The 23,772-nt window shown below is 33.4% G+C and overlaps 1 protein-coding gene across 2 annotated transcripts; it reads right to left on the bottom strand.

Annotated features, from left to right (window-relative positions):
* Positions 1-2,631: 2,631 nt before the first annotated feature.
* Positions 2,632-23,423, bottom strand: LOC149413681 (dnaJ homolog l(2)tid, mitochondrial). 2 transcript variants are annotated; one of them, XM_089644818.1, is made up of 10 exons: positions 23,240-23,423; positions 22,817-23,028; positions 19,686-19,931; positions 17,565-17,733; positions 17,091-17,185; positions 13,213-13,371; positions 11,960-12,031; positions 10,617-10,830; positions 5,009-5,166; positions 3,779-3,910 (listed from the first exon to the last, which is right to left on the bottom strand). In XM_089644818.1, the coding sequence occupies exons 1-9, from the start codon at positions 23,412-23,414 to the stop codon at positions 5,030-5,032; spliced, it is 1,479 nt and encodes a 492-aa protein (XP_089500944.1). In that variant the 5' UTR covers positions 23,415-23,423; the 3' UTR covers positions 3,779-3,910; positions 5,009-5,029. The 2 variants fall into 2 exon arrangements, with proteins under 2 accessions (XP_089500943.1, XP_089500944.1); XM_089644817.1 differs by lacking the exon at positions 5,009-5,166 and having other exon boundaries at positions 2,632-3,910.
* Between the last annotated feature and the right edge of the window lie 349 nt (positions 23,424-23,772).

Raw genomic sequence — 23,772 nt, 5'->3', positions numbered from 1 at the left:
ATGACGCAGTTTTTTCAAAATAAGTAGGTTTGTCCAAGCTGTTTTAAAAAAAACATGTTTTTACCCGTCACAGGTGACATATACAGGGTGTATCGGCACTAACCCGACAAACTTTAACCAGCTATTCCTTAGCACATTTGGAGAAAAAAATGTTATGGGCACTTTGCTGTCCGGTAGCATTTTTTTTTCAATTAAAAACAAAAAAATTTAAAATTTCCACACTACATCACTGTCATTGGCATTGCGTTTCGTGTTAAACAGCTGTTATAAGCAAGTATGTCAAAAAGCGTCTTCGCTCTTTCGCACACACTAAATAATAATAGTTAAAAATGAGACGAATGGTGCCGTGCTATTTCGTTGTGACTGTAAACGTGCGCCAATATAGGTACACACGTGCATTATTCAACGGAATTCGAATAAAATAATTGCCAGATGGGTTTTCAAACTTTGTCAAAGGGTAAAACAGTGGTGACATGTGGTGAAAATATGAATAGTAAAATTTTTATTAAAAAAAAACGTTACCGGACAGCAAAGTGCACATAAGATTTTTTACTCCAAATATGCTAAGGAATAGCTGGTTAAAGTTTGTCGGGTACGTGCCGATACACCCTGTATATAAAAACACGCATAGTCAAAATTTCAAAGCTGAAGAGTTGAAGAACATTGAAGAACTTTTGGAGATTTAAGATTTTGAACAAATGAACATTTACATTTTTATTTATATAGATAGATTTCACAAATCAGGTAAACAATATTGACTTGTCAAATGTTAAAGGTAAGATTGAATCGATTAATCTTTTCGCCAAAGGTAAATTTTTATTTAATTTAATGTTCACTCAGTTTTGATTGGTGAAAGTGGCCAAACGTGTCACTGCATAGTATAATATATACATGGTGTCCGGAAACTAATGGTACAAGCGAAAAACTGGCGAATCTACATCACATTTGGAGTCTATTTTGTGGTATAGCTTTTTTTGATTTGAGCTTCCATTTTCGAGTAAATCAAATTCGAAATTGGAATTTTGAACAAAATCGGTCGCTACGGCATTACTATCAGCTGTTTACTACCTTTTAAAATGCGTCAAAGCTTAGACCTGGCTCCAATTTTTTTTTTTTTTTTAAATTAAATAAAAATATGTAAGTTTTTTTGGATTCTCTATGTAATGTAGATTCACCAGTTTCCCGGTGGTACCACTAGTTTCTGGTCACCGTATAAAAAGGTATTTTTCTTTTACTTAGTTTTGCAGGAACAGAAGAATTCCATTCACTATCATCAAGTTGTGCTGTTTAAAACATTTTATTTAATACATGATAATATTATAGCCTTGTTTATATTACTATATAGGTATGATATTTTACACATTAATAATTTGTTTATTATCGCAAGCGATGCAAAACTGGTTAACTTTGGTTTGTTCGTTGACAAAATTAAAATCAAGGTAAATAAAAAAGACTCACAATGCAAACATATCACACGTAAAATTTTAACTAGGGTTGTCAACCTGTATTTTATCCTTTCTTGAGTATAATTAGTATTAGTTTCTACAAAACTTTATTCAAGTTAGATTTTTTGATGTGAAAATATAGGGTTTTCCAATAAGAGGTGTTATTTTGAAGAGCCCGCTATTTCGGTAGATGTTACTTTTGAAGCTGTTATTTTTTTGACATTTGACAAGTAGAAACTACGCCATTAATAAAAATGGAACGATACACGCTTCAACAATTAAAGAAATTATTATTAATTATTAGAATTCCATCGAAAAATCATCTTGAGTGATGAGGCCCATTTCCACCTCGGTGGCTTCATCAACAAGCAAAATCGTCACATCTGGGGCTCGGAAAACCCAAGAGTTATTGTTGAAAAGCCTCTCAATCTTCAACATGTGACTGTTTGGTGCGGTTTATGGTCCGGCGGTGTCTTTTAACCTTACTTTTTCGAAAATGAGGCTGGAGCAACAGTTACGGTGAATGGATTGCGCTAACGAGAGATGAATTTTTTATGGCTGGAATTGATCTGGACAATGTTTACTTTCAACAAGACGGCGCTACGTGCCACACAAGCAACGAAACCATTGATCTTTTACGGGAAAAGTTTCTTTGAATATCAAAATAACACCTCTTATTGGAAAACCCTGTATCTTAGAGGCAACATGTTCTTTATTTTTTTTTTCTACACGGGAGTATGTGTTTGATAGAGCTTATAGCTTATAGGCCCATAGCTTCAGTGGAGGATTTATCTTACTTTCCCAAATCACTAAAAAATTGGAACCAAACCAGGAGGAACAGAGAGAATTATTACAGGACTAGAACGCCCTGTTTTAACTCCAAAAATTGGTTCATGAACCTTCGACCAATTAAACGAGACTGTCTCAATCGTAGATAATAGGAACAATAGGAGATGTGTCAACTGTCATCAAGCTACAACCAAACTGCAAGGACTGTCAAAGCGGCGGAGCCAATGAAATGTAATGCGTTTGGTGTGCAAGTAGAAACAGAGGCGGGGTGCCGTTGTGCGCAGATGTGATTTGCAGTATTATGAGGGAACGATGTTGGCGACATGCACGGTTTCATACAAATAACGGATCATCGCCCATCTCCCTTGTTTCTATTATTTATGTGTGAATCCCTCATATGCTAATAAAACTGAAGGAGGTATAACTTGATATAATAAATTTCAAAGATTAGTGATTCAATACTCTTTATTGAAGAAAAAACAACAATCAATCATGGCAGTTGTTTGTAAAATTTTGATTGATAGCTTTTACAGGCAGCAATACATTGCAGTGTTAACTTTTACTAAATATTATACAACAATATTGGTATACATTATCTATTGGAATAACCAAATTTTATTGGTAAATTTTATTAGTCATAACTTTTTTCTGTTGTTTAAATATACAGACAGATCATTTTAAAGATGACATGTTTGAATTCATTTGTGCACATCGATTGTATTGAAAGTTTCAAAAAAGTTTTTCGAACTACATACATAGTTTGGAACACCCGCCCGCAGGGTTCTCTTTAAAATGATTTATCTGTAAATATTTATGATAATATCAGAAGATTAACTATAGAATATAAAAATTATGGTTAACTCTAGCGATACAAAACAAAGATAACTACATACGTACTTCATTGTATGTTTTTATAGGAGAATGTTGAAAGAATTAGCTACATTTTCAATTTATATAATGATTATGTCAATAGGTTAATTATGATGACGTTTTGATAATAATTGCAATTAAGATTTAATCAGGTGATACCAAATAAATTGCTTTGAAATTTTCAGATATAATTTGATATTTCCATGCTCAAAAATATTATCGTGGTTAATTTTTGGGTTATTATGACGTGTTGCGCTTCCTCTCTTTAGCCATCGGACACTGTAACGCTATCCGAAGCGTTGGTTAAAGAAAGAGGAAGTGTAACACGGCATAGTAACCCAAAAATTAATCACGATGTTCGAGAATTTTCATTAAAATGTCGAAAAATTACATTTTAAAATTTCTAAGAAATTATCAAAACATCATTCACAATAATCAAGTCGTAATTCATTGACAACTCATTTACGCAGTATCATTAAAGAAATTTTCATTATTTTAAATTAGAAAATTAATTTAAACTTTACCGCGCTTAGATTTTTTACGAACTTCCACTTCCTCAACATTCTGATGGCTTTCTTTCTTAGTATCTTCTTCTTTTACTTTGTCTTTGCTCCCTTCTGTTTTGACGTTTTTTTCTTTTTGGGTGGGTTCTTTGATGGTAGCATCTTCTTTGATGTTGATTTCTTCTTTTTTATCTATTTTTTCATCTTTTACCTTTGTTTCTTTCGGCAGACAAATTTTATCCTTTAAAGCATCCCTTATAGCATCTACTAGATCAATCGGTTCTCCTATCGAGACCTTTCCACCTGAAAAAAGATAAATCATTATTATAAAAAATATCACATCACACTTAATTAAATATTGGAGAAAAACATGAAGAATGTATGTAGATTATTATAATGGCTTATAGATTACTCTTGTGAAACGAAACCTTGCTAAAATAATGGATGCATTCAAATGGTAGAAGGTCAAGTAGCAAAGGTCTCAGATGCAACCTTTTCTACTTAATAAGAGTTGAGATGTTGAAAGGATGGAAGGCAATTTTAGATAAGGCTTGACAGAAGAGAGGATATTTGTTTAGAGAGGGTCAACCAAAAGAAAAAAAAATTGATCTAAAGTTCCAACTTCTAGATCTCTGAAAGTACAATGTGGAGAGTCAAGCACATGAATTTTAAAAAGGTGAGAAGGAACGGAACGATATCCAATTCTCATTAAAATAAGTAAGGAAATTCCTTTTTTTGGAAAAATGGGGAATCGATGAAACCACAGTTTTATATTATAGTCCTTTGTATTGAGGCTTAGGCTCCCTTAGATTGACTAGCAATGTGCCAATACCCTGCCCAAGCATTGCGGTATCTATCTTTGAGGATTAAAAAAATGTCAGATAGGGTAATGTGGTTTACGAGGGTAATAATAGGGGGTTTGAAGCTCCTTGTTTTGGCGAGAAAAATATGCAACTTTGTATTTTAAAAATACAGCAAGGATAAAAGATTGGGTGTACTCATTTTGTTGAAGCTTATTTTGACATATTGCCGTCTTCCTTTTACAAACAGGGTTGTTAATTGTTCACTTATCCATGGGGTGTAAAATGATACAATTTGGTGGTGTGTAGTAAAAACTATGTTTGGATTTAATTTGTTAGTTTATTTGATTTATTCCATATGTTATTATTATCATAGACATGCCTAGTATGCATTATTTAGCCTTCAACTGATACTATAATTAAGTAAGTTTTATTGGAACAATTAAGTAAAACATTTACCTGCATAATCTCTCTGATGAGGAACACCATTTATTAACAGGAAATAATTACTTCAATTTGGCTTTTGTACCCAGCTCAATGGGTACAAAAGATAATTCACAAGGATTTATTCTGAAGAATTTATATTATCAACTTTAATTACCTTAAAATGTACTAAATTTGTCTATCCGAAAATCTTTCGTTTAATTTTGCCAAGAAGTCCTTCATTTCTTTCAAGTTCCTCTTTCTTCTGTGCTTCCTCCGCTTGGAGTTTGGCTTTCTTAGAATCTTCATCATCTGATGATGTGCCAGGTTTAGGACCTGAAGATGGAAAATTAAAGATTATTGAAAGAAATGAGGAACTTCAAAATTAACCTAGATTCACTTCTCATTCACTCGAAAGATATCTACCTAATTTTTGATTATTACCAAGGCAACTGCGGTTAACCCTTGTGTATATTTGAAAATACACAAATTTATGAATTTTTTCCTCACTCTGTAGAGTGAATAAAAATTGGCTATTTCCGGTTTCCGATTGCTGGTATTCCTGGCTTTGCATGCTATTTTTTTATAAAATTTTTGCACTAGTTCAGGAGTTAGCCATTTTTATATTTTAAAAGATGATTTTTATATTTAAGAAGAAGCTACAAGCCAAAAATGTGTATATTCTTGGTATACCTTATATTGTAGGTAATAAGTATTAAAATCGCTTGACAAACGGAGTCTAGAAACGTTCGATTTAAGGCTCAAAACTGATTTTTATTTATTTTGTAAATAATTTGATAAGAAAGCTAAAAAGTAATTCAAGTGAAACCGTCACAGAAAATCTTAGCTAAAATATTGTATTTTTTTAAATTTGTTTCCTTTATGCGTTTATACATTTTTCTATTGAAAAATTTTTTTTTAGTAGTATTTATATTTTTTATTGAGTACTTTATTTTTTTATTTGTATTCTACTTAAGCGAAACGATAGGAAAACCTTAAATTTATCTAAAGCATATTTTTTGGCAATCATAATGTACACCAATTTGATTATTATTATTTATTACCAAAATAGTGATTTGGCGCTTCACCTTAATTTAAACCAAATTTTTTCTACTCTTTTTTTTGTGATTTACGTTTTGAAGGTATTTTTTTCAATGTTTAATTTTTTTGAATTGAATAAAATGTGTTATTTTTGGTATACAGAGTAAAAATTGCCATGTGAAACACGCCCTCTGAGACCAAAAATTCTTTCAAATTAAAGTAGCAATAACTTTTGAAAAAAAAAAAAATCAAATTGTCTTAAAGTATCAAATATGTTCTACCACTGCCAGTTCTAATTCAGGTCTAAAAGGGTCAAAACGGCCTTAAACGAGGCTTAAAGTAAGACGAATTGGCTTAAAACCACGGTAAGCCGTATCTATGTTTCCACATCAGTATGATATGTATGTATAATTTATGGAATGAGCGCGGCAGTATCTAAAACTATCAATCTCTATTGCTAAAGGATTTTAATTAAATACAGTATCACTCAAGTGGTTATAACAATATAAAAATAAATCAATACATATTTTCACCTAATATATGTGTATCTAGCCATAGTCTGAGCATTTTAAATAGTACTACATTACACATAAGAGCGAATTAATAAAATTCAAAAAAAAAAAAAAAAAAATTATTAATAATGTTATAAAAAAACCGAAATTTACGAACTTTAAAAATACATATACTACATAACCCCACTAGACAAATAATAAAATATTTGTAACAGTGTGAAATAAATAAACACTTACTCCTAACAATTGTAGATTACCTGTAAAGCGACATAAATTGAAAGAATAATTAGAGCAGGGAACCTTTATTTTGAAAACCCCTTTGTGAATTTTTTTTTAAAAGAAGAAATTAAACATTATCTGATTACGATAACCTGGGAATATTAGAATTCCTCCTACTGCCATCATAATAAATTAAAAATGTGACTTGTGCATCGATGGAGGACTTACAGAGGAATTGAACCCCCGACGACCGGGTGGGACCCAATTCATTTTTCCACTCAGCTCCTAACCAGATTTAATTATATACACTTTATCCTATGCTTTTTAGTTCAGTTTCCATATGGGACATCTTTTCATATGGATTTGGGATGAAAAAAAAGTGTTCTATTTGGATATCGATTTTCGTGCAGCTTAACCTCTCAGGCCTCTGGCATATTCTGTCAGAAGGTCGGAATATTTCCGCAATGCAACAGAATTCAAATATATGGAATATTTTTGTGTCCGAAAACTAAAAACTATTATGTGGAAATTTTGCATATTTTTTTAGTGTTATATTTAAAATATTGTATTGTGTGTGATAATTACTGATTGCGAACCATTTTTACTGTTCGGTATTGTGAATTTCGCGTGTATTTTTTATGATTTGTAACAGTCAAGGCAAATGACAGATGCTTTCATGTGATCTATGGTTATGTTCAAGGTGTTGCCATTTTTCGACGATTAAAGTACTGTTCTAAAATATTATTTCTTTTCTAATGGCAACTATCTGTAAAGCGAAGGTATTTCATATGGGTCCCAATGTAGTTTGTGGATGGGGATCGGTATGATGGGCATCATCAATAATGTTATAGAAAATATTGTGTTTCTGTAAAATTCACTACATATTGGCGTAAGTATACAAAAGATCACATTTCAGGCATTGGTAATGAATGGATATTTTTGATCACAAAACTTTGTTTTAAGATCATGCAAATAGTACAAAGAAAATAAATAGAGAATCGGGTACACCTACCGATAAAAGTTAATAGAATCACATTTTCGATTGTTCTTATGATCACAGGGGAATTATAATCTTATTTCTTTCTGCTAAGATTCGTCACGTTTCTTACCTATGAAACAATAAATATATTGAAACTTTATTATGAACATTGCAGTATTTATAATAAATATGTATGCATACGTACAGGAAATATAGTTGAATATTACGATAATGACTTACGAAATTCAATCTCTACTTTATATGTGAAATTAGTACCTTGCCTGTTGATGAAAATGTTTCGATCCATTTTTATAGTTTACAGTTTTCACAAATATTGTTAAAATAACTACACAGACTTTATGTCTCTGAGAATTGGTTTGGATTGGAAAGCATTTAAATAAAACGAAATTTCTTTTAAATCAATGTGTATTAAAAAATATTTACAAACAATTTTTTTACAAATATATTTTAACAATAATTTGTGAAACTGCAACAACAACTGTCAATTAAAATAAATAAAAAATATTTTATAATACAGGTAATTTTCTATTGCATATTGGTTGGTTTGGAACTTTCCCAATAATTTAGGCACAAATTCAAAGAAATAGCTACACTTCTTCGCCTTTAGCCAGCAAATGGGAAGTTCAATATTTTTAAAATCAACCAACTTTACGAAATTGGCTATGAAAATCTTAAATAATATTCTACTCATTTTACATTAATTCAATCTATTCACTTACATGTAACTAATAAATACTTTCCGATAGTTAAATTAAAATTACAAAAGAGAAATTATTGACAATTACCTACTAATTAAGCAACGCCTGGGTAGGAACCTGATGCTTTGGATAGCTAGACTAATTAACTAGAAGTTACTGCCCACCTTCGTCCAAACACTTTTTAATTAAATAATTTACAAAATATCAACAACATGGTGTCTAGTCTTATAACAAAACAGAATACACTATGTACATGTTATCAAAGATCCATAGCTCATGAGAGAAATGACTTTCGGAGTCAAAAATATTTGACAAATTTAGCGATAATGTTATACTATAAAATATTGATATTGTTATGGACAGCAATTCAATACAAATTTCATTATTATTTCGCATAGTTAGAAATGACCTAAACTACCAACATTTGATGCACCTGTGTCCTACACTTTTAACAGTGATGCAGGGGGGAAACGGTTGACGTAAGGTTCCCGTGAGCACTTAGGCCATAGGCCCAATGTGTTATCTCCCATTTTACCTCAGGGGGAAATTGGAACCGAAATATTGTGTCGAAATATTGTGTAGTCATATGATTGCCTAACTATATCCACCAATGAAAAACTCTGAAAATCTATGGAATAAACTTTCAGAGTGTTTTATTGGTGTAAAGTATAATAAGTAGGCTCCGAATGAGAATTGTACTGTCTTTATATTGACAAATCTATGGTTTTTTAAGACCAATTTGTTTCATACAAAAAGCCTGAAGATATCAATCTGTGAGTGGTTTATTTATGCAGTGATGTCTTTGAAAAACAGCCTTTTGTCTTGCTGCCTACTCGTTTTTAGAGAGAAAGGGACAACAAGTCATAACACGTTTTTTTAAATTGAATTTTTTTTAAAGTTTTTAGATGCAGACCTTTCTTCCGCAGGTATTTAAGTCGAGACTTATGTCATGGCATCACTTGTGTCAGACAGTCTGCAACAATGGATGTGATTGTTGTTGTGCTAGACACAGAAGAGTCAACAAAGAATGACAGGATAAAAATAACATATGGTTGTGAGTGAGAGTAAGAAAGCATTCTAGTTTTGACATTTTGAGAATCCATCAATGATTGACGACGCGGGTTAATTTAGTAGCAAAGTGTACGGACTTTACGCGACGAGTTGTTTGCAACACGAGTATCGGATCCTTGCATATCGAAAAAGGGGCCTTATTCAGCAAGTTTTACAGTATGTATTAAATTTTTTTATATTAAAAATGTTATTTTTTGTAATTTTTAAATATATACATCTATTTGTTTATTTTTTGGAATAACTTAATGAGTAAATAAAATTGTAATATTTAATTATTGAAGACAATATTAGCGATTCTTAAACGAATATTTGAAACAGAAAAAGATACGGTCACATCTACGACTTATGAATATTGATCCTAGACTTGCAGAAAAGTCAATAGATGTTAACATTAAAAAAAAAATTGGATATATTTATCCAAGACACTGTCTAGATTGCATTTAGTTCATGTTGAATCTTGCAATCATACATAAAAATAGCAAGCAGCCAATAAAAATCTGCGATGAGAAATGGAGAAAATGTTGGTAGTTCTTATTCGAAGTGTGATACAGTTAAATATGACCAAATAAGATAGGGTCCCATTAGGTCAGTTGGTAGAGCGGCGTCCCGGCAAGACGAGGGTCCTTGGTTCGAGTCCTAGATGTGACTGTATCTTTATGATTTTTCTGTTTCGAATATTTGTTTAAGAATCGCTAATATTGTCTTCAATAATTAAACATCTATTTGTATTCCACTTTTGTCGTCGATAATGAATGAATGATAATGAAGAATGAATCTTGGAAGTGGAAATTAACCCACTTCCCGACATCTGATTGAGCTGAAACGTGGCAGATAGACATTGTTTTTTCTGGGTTGATTTTTTAAGTCAAGTTAAAGTATTGAAACATGCTGAAGACTAATAATTGATCTAATATAAGCATTGATAAGCAATTCAAACATCGTGCAATTTTCCCTGTTGTTCCTTTTCATATTCTTTTTCTATCCTATCCAAATAACTCCTCATGGCGGGATTTACCCCCGGACCTTCGCACATAGGTTCTTTATCAATCGTACTATTTCCCTTTGTCAAGAAAAAACAAGCTAGAACAATTGATGAGGCAAAGCCTAAAGAAAACCAGAATCGATCGTTTGTAACATCGGCGAACCACCGGTCAAACAGATTGTATTTACCGTCTGTCGGGTCTTTTTCATCGAATTCTCGGTTGCTTTTAAAGATTTCTTGGGTTTTCTTTTCGTTTGGCTTACCGTCTTTGTTATTCGCGACGCCGTAGATCTGTCCAGGAGTGTCGTCTTCTATCTCCGCGTACGCTTGCAACACAGCTTTCTGTTTTTTGGACAGGGACTTGGGAATGACAATTTTTATGTGTACGTAATGGTCCCCGTTTCCGTGCGCCGATACCTTCTTCATCCCTTTGCCCGAGAGACGAATCAGGGTGTGGGACGATGTGCCTGGCTGTATCTGCAATGACAAATAAACAACAATGATTTGGGGCTATTTTTCATGTCACAGTAAAACTCACATAAGTTTAAAGGTTTCAAGTTTCATTTTTCTCGTCACTGGATTGAAACTGAAATTTAATTTTTCACAAAAAAGAAGTTTTCCAATCCCTTGGAAAGGAGAGATTAGTGACGAAAGTGTGACATGCTGTATGCCACCCACAAATTAAATACTTTCCTATCTGTATTATAAATAACTGAATCAGCACTGCTACGGATAGAGCTGTCAAATAAAGTTGTGAGACTACTTTATTTCATCCCACATGTGGCAACACTAACTTAAATTAATCCGCCGCTAGACGCAAGCGGGCACCAGAAGAGAAATCTTCATTCCGGTTTCAACCTTCGATTCTACCGCCACTATCTTTACTTTGTCTACCACAGTCTCCGCGTTCTGTAAAATTGTAAATTCATCCTCACGAATAAATTTAATTAATATCGCAGGCACTCATTTTTTGACGGCCGGCATAGTCCAGTGGTAACGCATTGGACTGCCATTCCGAAGGTCGCGGGTTCGAACCCGGCGTGCGCAAATAAATTTTATTTGATTAATTTGTGTTTCACAATTAATTAATTAAAATAATATATAGTATATTTGCGGCACGTTCCAGAGTGGAAGATACTACCAGTATCGCCCTGGTGTAAGACCACCATTCAGAATTGAAACGTTGCTCCAAATGGCTTTAGCCGTGTTTAGTGACTAGATCTGAATAGCCAGGTACTTCCCCACCTTCCTCTTTCCCTTCTCCACTTACCTTCAGCCTCACAACATCCCCCAATTGGGGATGCCATAGTCTCACTGGCTCCAGACGGGAGCAGTTGGGACTCTTGTGAGGTATTCACTATAAAAAAATAAAATAAAAAAATAAAAAAAAATCTCCCATCTCCTGAACACGATTTACGGTTCCGGCAGCCACCGTAAATTACAAATACACACACACACATTACTGCCACAAAGTTACAGTTTAGAATCACAGCCAATATTGGAGTTTCTTGAAATCTTTGGTAAAATTATTTATTTCAACCTAAAATAAAATTTATTGATAATTACATAATTAATTGTAAGAATGTTATTTAATGTCACTACTTACTTGAACAGTGTGATCTTCATAGAGACCCTGTATTCTCACAGCACCGCCCAGCATTGCTTGTGAAACTGAAACCTAAAGAACAAACACAAATTACAATAAGTACATAAAGTAATGTATCACACCATTTGTGTAATGACATCGCATCATAATCTGCAATACAGCTCTTAGGAATCTAAACGTAACCTAACCTCGATGAGTTTAACGTTTCGGAGAACCAATCGTGCCTGATTAAGATTAAGAGGGATAGAAATGACAATCAAGTCTCGTTCAATGGAAGCAATCTTCCTAACTATCCTTCAAGCTTGGTATAATGTTTCGTGTTATATTGGTATGTTAATATTGGTGGCGAACAAGGCTCTTCTGCTTCGACACCGATGTTCCAGACGCCTGTGATTGGTCTTTCTTTACTTTTACTGCCTTCACTTCGCCTGTGACCGTGTGTTTCAACAAGTTCAAGTCCGAGTTTGGCGATTAGATTAAATTCTCTCATATTTGGAATATTCAACTGAGTGTTAGACAAGTCAAGTTTGAATCCCGGTCTGACCCATTTCAACGAGAACAAAGCTTGGTGATGAGTTGTGTACTATAAAACATTAACCTGGCTTTTTAATTATTAGAATATAAATACAGTGAAATCTCGATCGATCCGTTCTTCGAATAATTTCCAGCATGTTTATTACTTCCAGTCCAGAATTAATTTCATACAAATAGATTGTTCCCATCGTTCCTCTATGCATCATTTTAGGCCGGCAGCCGCTTCTAACATTAGTTGTCGTTAGACTTTCAAACTTTCTAGTTTTTGCATGTTTCAACCTTAAAAATGAACCGTCCGGTGAAAGAAGTGCTCTTCAAAAAAGATTAAAAATTGTGGAAAAAAATCCCACTGAAAAATGTGTTGTTGTAACCAAGCATTTAGGAATTTTATACACATTCATTTTTGCAGCAATTTTATACGCATTCAGTTATATGCATCTTTTTTTAGAATATTAAATATTTAAGTATGAATGTAGCATTTTTCTATACTCCCACATTCATTGTTTATTTCAATATAACCCTAAAAAACACGATAGTAAGAGACTTCACTGGACGACGTCCAGCGGGCTGACCCAGATGTAGTTGGGAGAAACAACTCCAGAGGCTGAGCTTGATATGGACGGAAGCCGCTGAAGTAGCGCAGAACAGGGAATCCTGTAGGCTCTGCGTCGATGCGAATAGGTCAAGGAGAAGAAGATGTAAGTATAAATAATACGTACCGAGCAATCGGTATGAACATCGGATCCGTCCCTCCGGAAGTAGTTGGATTTCTCCACCTTGAAGGTGATGAAGATCTCCTTGGTGCCGACTGCCATCCGGACGGTCTGACCATCCTCCACTCCGGCTGGAACTGGCACAGTGATAGTCTTCTTTTGAACCTGAGGACAAAGTTGATGATTGCTATATTATATTATAAACTTGTACATTCACATTTAAACTGCTTGATTGAAATCTGGGGAAAAGCATAAGAAACATATATAAATGAACTACAGGTAACACAAAACAAAGTAATAAAAAAGCTATTTCACTTCAAACCTAGAAGATCCACAAAAAAAATATATATGGAAACAAAACTGTTAACATTAAGAAAATTATATGAATATAATACATGTCTCATTGTATACAAAATAAATAATAAACTCACACATACAAATACAGAACTCATCAAAACGTCCCAAGTTCACACACACTTTACACAGCAACACAATAACATACATTTAAACACCATACATACTCACTCATGTTATGTATTTATATGCAATGTAATTTTCTTTTATCTGGAATAAAAACTTTAATTTTTTTTTTTAACTTACTTTTTTTTTTACTTTGACTATTCAACTATAAAAATTTAAAAAACTACGAATTTAAATGTTAATTTTCAAGTTCTATGAAAGATTTTTTCAAGTTCTGTTTTTATTTCAGTTCTGCCAAGCAACTAGGCTATAATGATATAATAACAGAACTTGAATAGGACTTTCACCGAAACCGAAAAGGAACGTTGAAATATGATGAATTGTTTTATAGGTACATAGCTCACAATTTTCGCAAAATTTTTGGCTGTGTACTACACATTATAAGGCAATCTTTCTATTTCAGACATAACCTGTCATGTAAGTGCCTGTTTTTACCTCCGTGTTATCCCTATGATTAAAGTTAGTTAACAGGTAGTAGATATACTCTGCAGTTTACTCACAGGTGGTGAAATTTCCCCTAAATCTTATCTATTCTGAATGTTGTGAATATATATATAAATCTCGTTTAGTTGTGACGATCATTATCTTTTTATTTTATTATCTGCTAGTAATTTAACCACTCGGAACATTAGAACATCAAAAGACGTAAATATGATAATAGCGGTCAAGACATTAGTACGTCTTTTCACGTAAACACGCGAGATTTTACAAAAATCGATTTATTTCCATCACTAGTATACGGATTACCATGATTTAAAAAACAGAGTATCGATAATGAATAACGCTACGCGTCTGTATTCAAGAATATCTATGGAATGTAGAGGTGCATTATCTAAGTCGATTGGATCTGTCATCTTGTTCGTTCATAATTTATTGCGTTTCTAAATAATTTATTAAAAATATTTTAGTTTGGACGGTTGATATTTTGAGGTGACTAATAGTTTTTAATTATATTTCTTCAATATATAAAGTGTTATTTCTTTATGATACTCAGAAAAAAGTACATTTTTCACAGCTTTGAAATAATGGTCAGCGATTTTTACATATTTTTGACGTTTTCAGAAAATGTATATTTAGAAACGCAAATATTTACGTATAACAAAACAATACGATAGTGAATTTAATAATCTTTCCAAAACATTTTTTAGAGTGAGGCTACGTTTCCCAAAACGTGAGTTATGAAGCTTTTAACAAAACTCGTGAATAACACAAAAATTTTCACGTTTTGACAGTTCGCAAAGGAACACAAAGTAAATAAAAGTCTTTTTCTGAGAGGTTAAGTATCTTAGCCAAACTGCTTTGGCAGTTTAGAGGGTGTTTATATTGAAGAATTGCCTTTTGTCACTTTCCTAAAGTTACAATTCTTTTTCAAACTTCATACTTAACTTCTTTCATCAATGTTCTACCATTTCCACTTTACTTGCTTACGTGGTTTCAATTTTCTTTATAGACTTTGATTTCTTCTCATCATACAGTTAACTGGAGTAGGCAAAGAGGATGTGCCGCTATACAAGTGTTACTACTTATTTAATAATCAGGAGGTAGGTAGAGAAGATAGAAAGCCATTCAACTCTGTCTTATCACGCATACTCCATACTTTATTGACATCCATATGGATGTCTCATACATACTCTTTTGTTACTCTGACCAAAGTATTAGATTAACATGATCCATTCTTTAATGGTACACAATTGTTGACCCTCTACAAATTGCAAGAGCGCTACACTGTTGAATTTGGCAGCCACCTCTGGTCTGAAGCTCCGAAATACTTTAAAAAAACAACCCTTTACTCTGTTCAGAAACGGGCAATTAATTCGATAGATTCCCCCTTTTTTATAGATTTCACCTAAGATAGATTAATTACAAACGGATTGCAATCTTTAGAGCATGGGCTCATGTGGGAATATTGTCCTTTGTTCTACCGGTATTTCAATGGAAGATGCTCTGAGGAACTTGCGTTATTGATCCCTTTGGCAACGGTGCATATTCAGGAAACACACATTTGTAAACGGTTGAGATGAGAATGGATACATTCTTGAGTTCTACAAAAACTTGCAGTGTGGGTCAACCTAAGTGCCATTTTTTTCTTCAACATAACTTTATATTAATTGAGTGCATATGGTGGTTAACAAACAATAAGAAAACCTTATATATGGGAAGAAAACATGGTTAATGCTAATGATTCTTTTATTTATATAAAAAAAAATTGAACAGAGGTCAAAACTTACAAGGGAAGTATTATTAATATTCTTCAGTGTTTTTTCTAATTTATTTGTCTTTTTTATGTCCAATAGGGCTATGGTTGAAGGTATAGAGTATAAAGTTGGAAGGCTGGAGAAAGTGGGAGGGGAAAAGGGATTTTTTAATTTCCTATTTTCTAAAAATATTAGAATTTTTTTTTCAGTTTTATTTTTTTTAACATTTTTTTTGTAACAATAATTGGGTATGTAGCAAATTTATTAATTATCAAATCACTATCAACCGCACGGTTAACATCTTGTATTTTAATGACTACTCAAACAGCGTAATTGCCCCCACTAGGTTGAAGCCAGGGGGTATAACTCCAATCAAAAATGTGAACCGTAATATTGTGACGTCATATGATTGCCTAACTGTATCCACCAATGAAAAACTCTGAATGTCTATGGAATAAACTTTCAGAGTTTTTCATTGGTTTATAGTACAATAAGTAGGCTCCGAATGAGAATTTTACTGTTGGTGTATCCATGGTTTTGTAGGTCAAATTTGTTGCATACAAAAAGCCTCTAGCGAATGGTTTATTTATGGTTGAGGTGATGGTGCTGATTCACAAAAATGACCCTAAATATAAATATATAACCCTGGTAGTATTATTATTCATTACAAGAAGATTCGATACATTCTTAATTTTGTGACCAAAGTAATATGTCCTAAACAGGGTTCTCCCGAAACTGGTTGATAGTTTATATTACAAATATGTTTATGCTTAATTTAACTTAATATTTACTAACATGTTTTTCCTTCTTTAGCCATGGTTTCATACAGTGTTCATCAGGGCAGAAGTGTAGATCGTAGTGAAGTATGTGTTTGTTTATGTAGAAATGATAATGTGTTGCAAGCGTTTTTCCTCTTGGGGTCGGTATTTCAGTATAATAATTAGTGCATTTAGTTTTGGTGTATTACTTCTACATACTTAAAGACTTCACTACGCTCTACACATCTGCCCTGATAATGCACACTATGACGCTGTCTAAATCGATGGCTAAAGGAGAGGAGGCCACAATAAACCAAAAATTTATCGCCATAATACTATTAGCAATGAAAATCTCAACTAATCAGTAACTCTCTTATTATTATGTTAATACACTCTCAATGGACGGAAAATGGAGGTGTTACCAGTTTTAAGCACGCCACCAGAAACTTACCATTGACCCCTTTCCCTCACACTCCTCGCAGGGGAACTTGATCAGCATCCGACTGCCATGGCAATACCGACAGGTGGAGCGCATCACAAATGGGCCTGAAAGTGTTAAAAAAAACCACATATTATTATTCATCAGAGTGTTAGATACTTTTAGAATGGCCCTGGTGAAAGACCACCCACCGTTCAGGATCGAAACGTCTCTTGAAATGGCTTTAGCTTCAGTATTTAATTCCTCCCAATTTCATCATTATGAGCACAAAAATTGTTTTGTGTAATGATGGAGGACTTATCTAGCAGATGATTGAATTCGCAACATCTGGGTGGGAAACTGACGAGGTGGTTCAATACTAAACCACCCCACTTCTTCTCCCCGGAAAAAGTTGGAGAAAACAGATGCAGAGGCTGTGCGAAGAGAGACTAGAGAGACAGAGAGGCCACAGAAATAGCACAAGAAAGGGATGCCTGGATTGTTTACCTGTGGAGATGGTCTCCATGCCAGTTCCGTTGCAATGGGAGCAAACAATGGCCTTAGTGCCAGGTTCGCAGCGGGTCCCACTGCATCGGTAGCATGTGTCCACTACGTTGGCCTTCACTTCTTTGTTCACTCCGCGAGCCGCCTCCGTGAACTTCAGGTTCATGATGAGCTGGAAACAGAGTTGATGATGATTAAAGCAATATACTATGAAAACTGAACATACACTACACTATGTTACTTATCCAGATTACTGCCATGTAATGTCCTGCCGCCTAGAGCTCCGTTGTAGTTTCTTCTCTTTATTTATTTTGCTCTTTAACAGAGTATGTCACACAATTGCAGCAATTAATATAAACTGTAAACATGGTTAAAATAGTGGCAATTCTAAATAATATAAACTTTAAACGTGGTTATAATAGTGGCAATTCTAATTAATATAAACTTTAAATGTGGTTATAATAGTGGCAATTCTAATTAATATAAACTTTAATCGTGGTTATAATAGTGGCAATTCTATTTAATATAAACTTTAAACGTGGTTATAATAGTGGCAATTCTAATTACAGTATCTAAAACTAAGTTATGAAACCAACAACATGGAAATTATTATTTTTTTGGTAAACTAATGTTTAAGACAAGATTTTTTATGCATAGCACAAAGGGTAACAATTATTTTTATAAGCAATAATTATTAGCCTGAAACACTCATCCACATTGAAAAATCTCCTGATAAAAGATACATGATACAATATAAAAATAAAGTTGGTTGTTTTCAGGTGAAAAAATGTAATAAGCAGTAATTGTTGAATGAATCACTAGTATATATTGAATTATTTCGCGGATAAGAGATAAGCCGCCATAGCTCAGTGGTTAGAGCTGTCGACCGGAAATCGAAAGGACACGGGTTCAAGTCCCGTTGGCGTCATGTATCTTTTATCAGGAGATTTTTCAATGTGGATGAGTGTTTCAGGCTAATAATTATTGCTTATAAAAATAACATGGAAATGTTAAGAATGAAAAACTAAGAACGAAAAATGTATAGTTTAAAGTCACTATTTATTAGTCTTAGTTGCAAGTCACAAGTTATTAATCTTAGTTGTAAGCCTCCAGTAATAAATATTAACTGTAAGAAGTTATTAGTTATAAATCTAACTGATAGGGGATAGGTTATATAAATTAAGTTGTATAGAGCCCTTGGGGTGATTTTCTCACGAGCGCTATAGAAAGGAAAAAATTAAATGTTTAAAAATACAAATTTTGAGTATATTGGTTCATACATGACATAATTATAACGTGAAATTTAGCATAGACTGAATGCCGTATAAATGTAACGTGTGGTTATATACCATGTATGATCGTATGAGAAATGTGGAGATCCGCAAAGAATGCAAGGTTGGGGTAAATGAGTAAGCCCAGATGGTTTGGGCATGTGGAGCGAATGAACCAAGAAGGGAGCGAACGGCAGAATAAGTTGGGGACGCCCGAGGAAGACATGGCACGATCAAATGAACCAGATACTTGAGACGGGCCATATCAAGAGTCAGAATAATAGAAGAGTATGTGTGAATGAGGCAAGGAGTGTGTGCCAAGACCGAGTTGTTGGGCGGTCCGTCCTATCTGCCTATCCCTGTGTGAAACAGCGTAAGGGTTAGTTAGTTAATTAATTCAGTGAGGAAAACATGTATAAGTTATTTCTGAAAGTAGTGAGTGTATTAAAAGAAATATTTAAAATTTCAGTTATACATGGTGACCGGAAACTAGTGGTATAAAGGGGACCCTGGTGAATCTATACCACTTCAGCTTTCATTTTCGAGTAAATCGAACCTGAATTTGGAATTTCGTAACTCAAATAGAAAAATCAGTCAGCCATTTACTACCTTTTAAAATGCATCGAAACGTATACCCAGCTCAAAATATTTTTTTAACCTGTTAGTTGCCGAAATAAATAAAATATAAAAATTTAAAAAAAAAAGTTTTACTATTTTTTTGATTCACCACTAGTTTCCGGACACCATGTATATTATGCACGTTTAAGAGAAATGTATGGCTATGTTGGTCTTCAGTGTGAGAACCTGTGGTCTAGCAGTAGTGCAGAAATCAGGTAAAAAAAAAAGTTCTTACCTCTTGAGCGCTACCGTATCCAAATTGGCTCTCTGCAAAATCGTCGAACTGGTGGCGGTGATTGCCGAAGCCGGCGTCTCCGAAGATCTTGCGGAACAGCTCCTCGGGGTCCACGGTGCTCTTAAAGTTCCAGGCATGCGCAAAGTCCTCGGCTGTGCCGCGTCGCGGGCCACCTCGCATGTTCATCTGCTCCGAGGTGGCGCCGTACGTGTCATACTCTTTGCGCTTTGTCTCGTCGGACAGAACCTGGAAATTAAAATAAAACAATAAAAAATAAATAAAAATCAGATTTTTTTACAAAGAAAGATAAACATTCACAAATTACAAATCACCTGGCAACATTTGAAAAACTCCTACTACCATCATAATAAGTACAAAGTGTTGCTTATGCAATGATGGAGGAATTGAACAGTGGTGAGTATTGATCTGTGACAAAAGGTAGGTTGTGTGTAGTTTTACAACTTTAGTTAATTTGCCATTTTCAGTTGAAACCATTTTAAATTAATGTTTAAGTCAAAGTGATTAATGAGGCAGTATTAATCACTTTCTTACTTTTAATACAATATTTAAAAAATAACTCAACCTAAGAACCTATTTTGTAACTATTAAATATAAAATGTTTTTGGTTGGATTCTTTTTACTACCTTTTAGGCCCTGTTCTCAATTCTGTTTAAAAATTGGATATCGTGCCACTTAATAATCGGTTGCCCTAGGCCTAGTCTCTGTAGAGGTTATATGGTGCTGTTCACACTGACCGACACAACCGCTTCCTTGCGACTAGAGACAAGATTTTAAAACGGAAGTGGGAATTTGACATCTGGTGTTTTATCATCAATTTTTTAAACAAAAGTGTAAATGGGCCCTAATATGGTTGGTACTTCTGCCAAATACAAACTAACAAGATTAAACATGGAGTCATTCTAACAACAAATATTTTTTAAATCCGCTCGTATAAGTTTTTGCAAAAATATTAATTTAAATGCACATTTTTCCAACTCCCCTGACGTAAATAGTTGTTTCTTATAGTAATTGTTATTTAAATTATTTAATTATCCGTGCAGTGGGATAAGTTAGGCATTTTTTTTCAAATAAAATCTTCATGGGACCGAAAAAACAAACCTTATGTGGGCTGGTAATTATTCGGAATCGTTGGCCACGGATAATACGAAATATTTTTAAATAAAACCTTCCAATTTACCTTAATTACTATAATATGAAATTGACTGCATTTGGGAAATTTTTACTTAAAATGAAAATTCGCTTTCGTTGTATGGGATGACAGCCGGAATAATTTCTATTGATGACATTTTCTTTTGTTGGTAATTCCTGATACCAGTGATCAAAATTTTTACCATTTACTCTATGCATATACTAGGTAGGTACTATTTTGGCCGAAATCGAAAAATAAAATAAAGGTATTTAGACATGTTTATATGTAAATAAAGAAATATTTAAAAAAAGGTTAGGTTATTTTAAGTTAGGTTAGGAGAGGTTATTATAGGTTAGGTTGGGTTATTATAGGTTAGGTTAGGTTATTATATGTTAGGTTAGGATAGGATCGGTTAAGTTAGGTTAGGTTAGGTTAGGTTGGGTTATGATAGGTTAAGTTAGGATAGGTTAGGTTGGGTTGGGTTATTATCAGAGATGTGCAAAATGGGTACCCAAAACCATTTGAAATGCAAAATGGAAATGGGTCAAAACTTTTCCATTTGAAAATGCAAAATGGTTTTTAGAAAAGCATTTCAAATGCAAAATACCTATTTTCAAAATGCATTGAAAATGCAAAATGGTTTCTCAGATCAAACAATTAAAATAATTATAGAATTTTTAAACAATTTTGTCATAATAATGGACATCAATGTAGAACAAACATATGATGGTAATTCCAAAAACACCACGACTACAGATTATGAAACCACAAAAATTTTGCGCGGGACTAATGTTGCAAACGTAAAAACATAGAAACTGCTATCTAACATTTAATATTACAGCGTCACGGCCCCATGTTCAGTATTTGAATCAGTATTTTTTGTAATGGTATCACTCAATTGTCAGGGCTCCTACCAGGGAGCAACTTGACAAATGTAAATTTTCTCTCATAGCGAGGTTGAGGACCGACTGATATTTGGGGCTTATGAAAAAAAGATGAGTGGATATAGTAGGAAGAATGTTGCAAAAAAGCATTTAAAATGGAAAATGCATAGAGAAAAGCATTTAAAATGCAAAATGGAAAATACCTATTTTGCATTTCCATTTGAAATGGATTTATTTGGAATAAAGCACATCTCTGGTTATTATAGGTTATATTAGGATAGGTCAGGTTGGGTTATTATAGGTTATTAAAGGTTAAATTAGGATAGGTTAGGTTAGGTTATTATAGGTTTGGTTAGGTTGGGTTTTTAATGGGTAAGGTCAAATAAAATAATAATACCTAAATAAATAATTTACGCTTTTTAAGTTAGGCACTATTTTGTCGGAATCCAGAGGGAAAAAAATGTGGAAATGTTTGTAGTTTTGCCCACCTTTTAAATAAATGTCGAAAAACTGAAATGGTGAGTGCCGGTCACAGACGTAAAATCAGGATCGTAAGATCAGGACTCTCAAGTAATTTTGATTTTTGTTTGCTTACATTATATTATTAATTATTTCACATTTTTCGTTTCAATTGTGTTCTTTATACTGGCTGGTAGAGTAAAAAATCATTCAAAATCATGTCGCTAATATTGTAAAAAAAATTATGCGTCATTGTTTTTCTTATCCGCAAGAAGTCGGCCACTTACATAGAATCAGAAATACCAATTGACAGAAATTATTCGAAATGGCTGTCTTCACATACAGCGAAAGCTAATTTTAATATTGCGTAATTAAAAATTAAAATGCTAAATTTAAAAATTTCACAAAAGCAGTCAGTTTCCTTTTATCGTAATTATGGTGAATCAAAAGGTTTTATTAAAAAATATTTCGTATTATCCGTGGCCAGCGATCCCGAATATTTACCCAATAAAATGTTACTATTAAAAGTGCGGCAGTTACTTAAATATTTACCAGACAAATAAAAATACAGAAATGAAAAAAAAATTGGTAAACATTGAAATTAAGTATGTGATATCAATGAAATGTAAAATGCTTACCTCGTAAGCCTCAGAGACTTCCTGGAATTTCTTTTGAGAGTTGGGATCTTTTGTATTTGTATCGGGGTGATACTTTTTCGCCAATTGATAATAGGCCTTTTTTATATCTTTGGTTGAGGCATTTTTCGATACCTCCAGTATCTGATAATAGTTTTTTTTTGCCTGATCGAGCATCCTTGTAGTGTGAAAACATCGTCGAGAGCCGGTTGCTTCTGAAAATTAAATACGCAGTTATTGAGGTTAAGAACACAATATTCGCAAAAAAATACACATTGGCAGTTATCCATCAAATTCAATTGGTTCGCAATCAAAGGGGCGTGTTTAAATACATTAGAAAATTGTAGTTTAGCGATTTTAGGGGTCACGGTTAATGCAGTAAACTAATATGATGTAATAATGTATTAGCATGTAAACTTCACTCACGTTTGAATACATTGGTATTACTACACGCGACGACGGCAAGGCCCGTCACTTTTATTGTGCTGTCGCACCCATGGCAAGTGTGCAGGAATTGTGACGGTAGTTTCGGGATACTTTTTGATTTAAGAAACCCAAGGGCAGAATTCCCGAATATACCGATAACATTCCTGGGTGCCATTATTTTCTAGAAGACTTTTCCACAGATTAAACACGAAATTAAAATATTTCTATGCACAATATTTGACATGTGGGGCTACCAGTAAACAAAAATAAAAATATCAACATTAGTTCTTACCTTTTAAGAAACATGCTCTCGGTGTGCACAAATACATTAAAACTTGCCTTCTGATGAAAATGATTTGCATTTAAATTTGTATGTAAAAAATAAAAAAAATTGGCAAAAAATCTTTCAAAATTTGTCAGTCAACCACAAAATTTTCCAAATTTTCTAACTAAGGGCATTACTTATATGTTGCCCAAAAGCGAAAATATTAATAATCCCTCTCAGTACAGACCCATTACATGTTTACCGACAA

Source organism: Hesperophylax consimilis, chromosome 21 (assembly GCF_061612785.1).
Source record: "Hesperophylax consimilis isolate HC1 chromosome 21, BYU_Hcon_1.0, whole genome shotgun sequence".
Classification (NCBI taxonomy): domain Eukaryota; kingdom Metazoa; phylum Arthropoda; class Insecta; order Trichoptera; family Limnephilidae; genus Hesperophylax; species Hesperophylax consimilis.
The sequence above is the reverse complement of the archived record's forward strand: the minus strand, read 5'-3'. Positions and strand labels throughout refer to the sequence as shown.

Coding starts and splice junctions, on each gene's coding strand:
- LOC149413681 (XM_089644817.1), bottom strand. CDS start 23,414: ATGGCACCCAGGAATGTTATCGGTATATTCGGGAATTCTGCCCTTGGG. Junction 19,932..22,816: donor AAGTCTCTGAGGCTTACGAG/GTAAGCATTTTA, acceptor TTTAATTTCCAG/GTTCTGTCCGACGAGACAAA. Junction 17,734..19,685: donor GATACGGTAGCGCTCAAGAG/GTAAGAACTTTT, acceptor CTCTGTTTCCAG/CTCATCATGAACCTGAAGTT.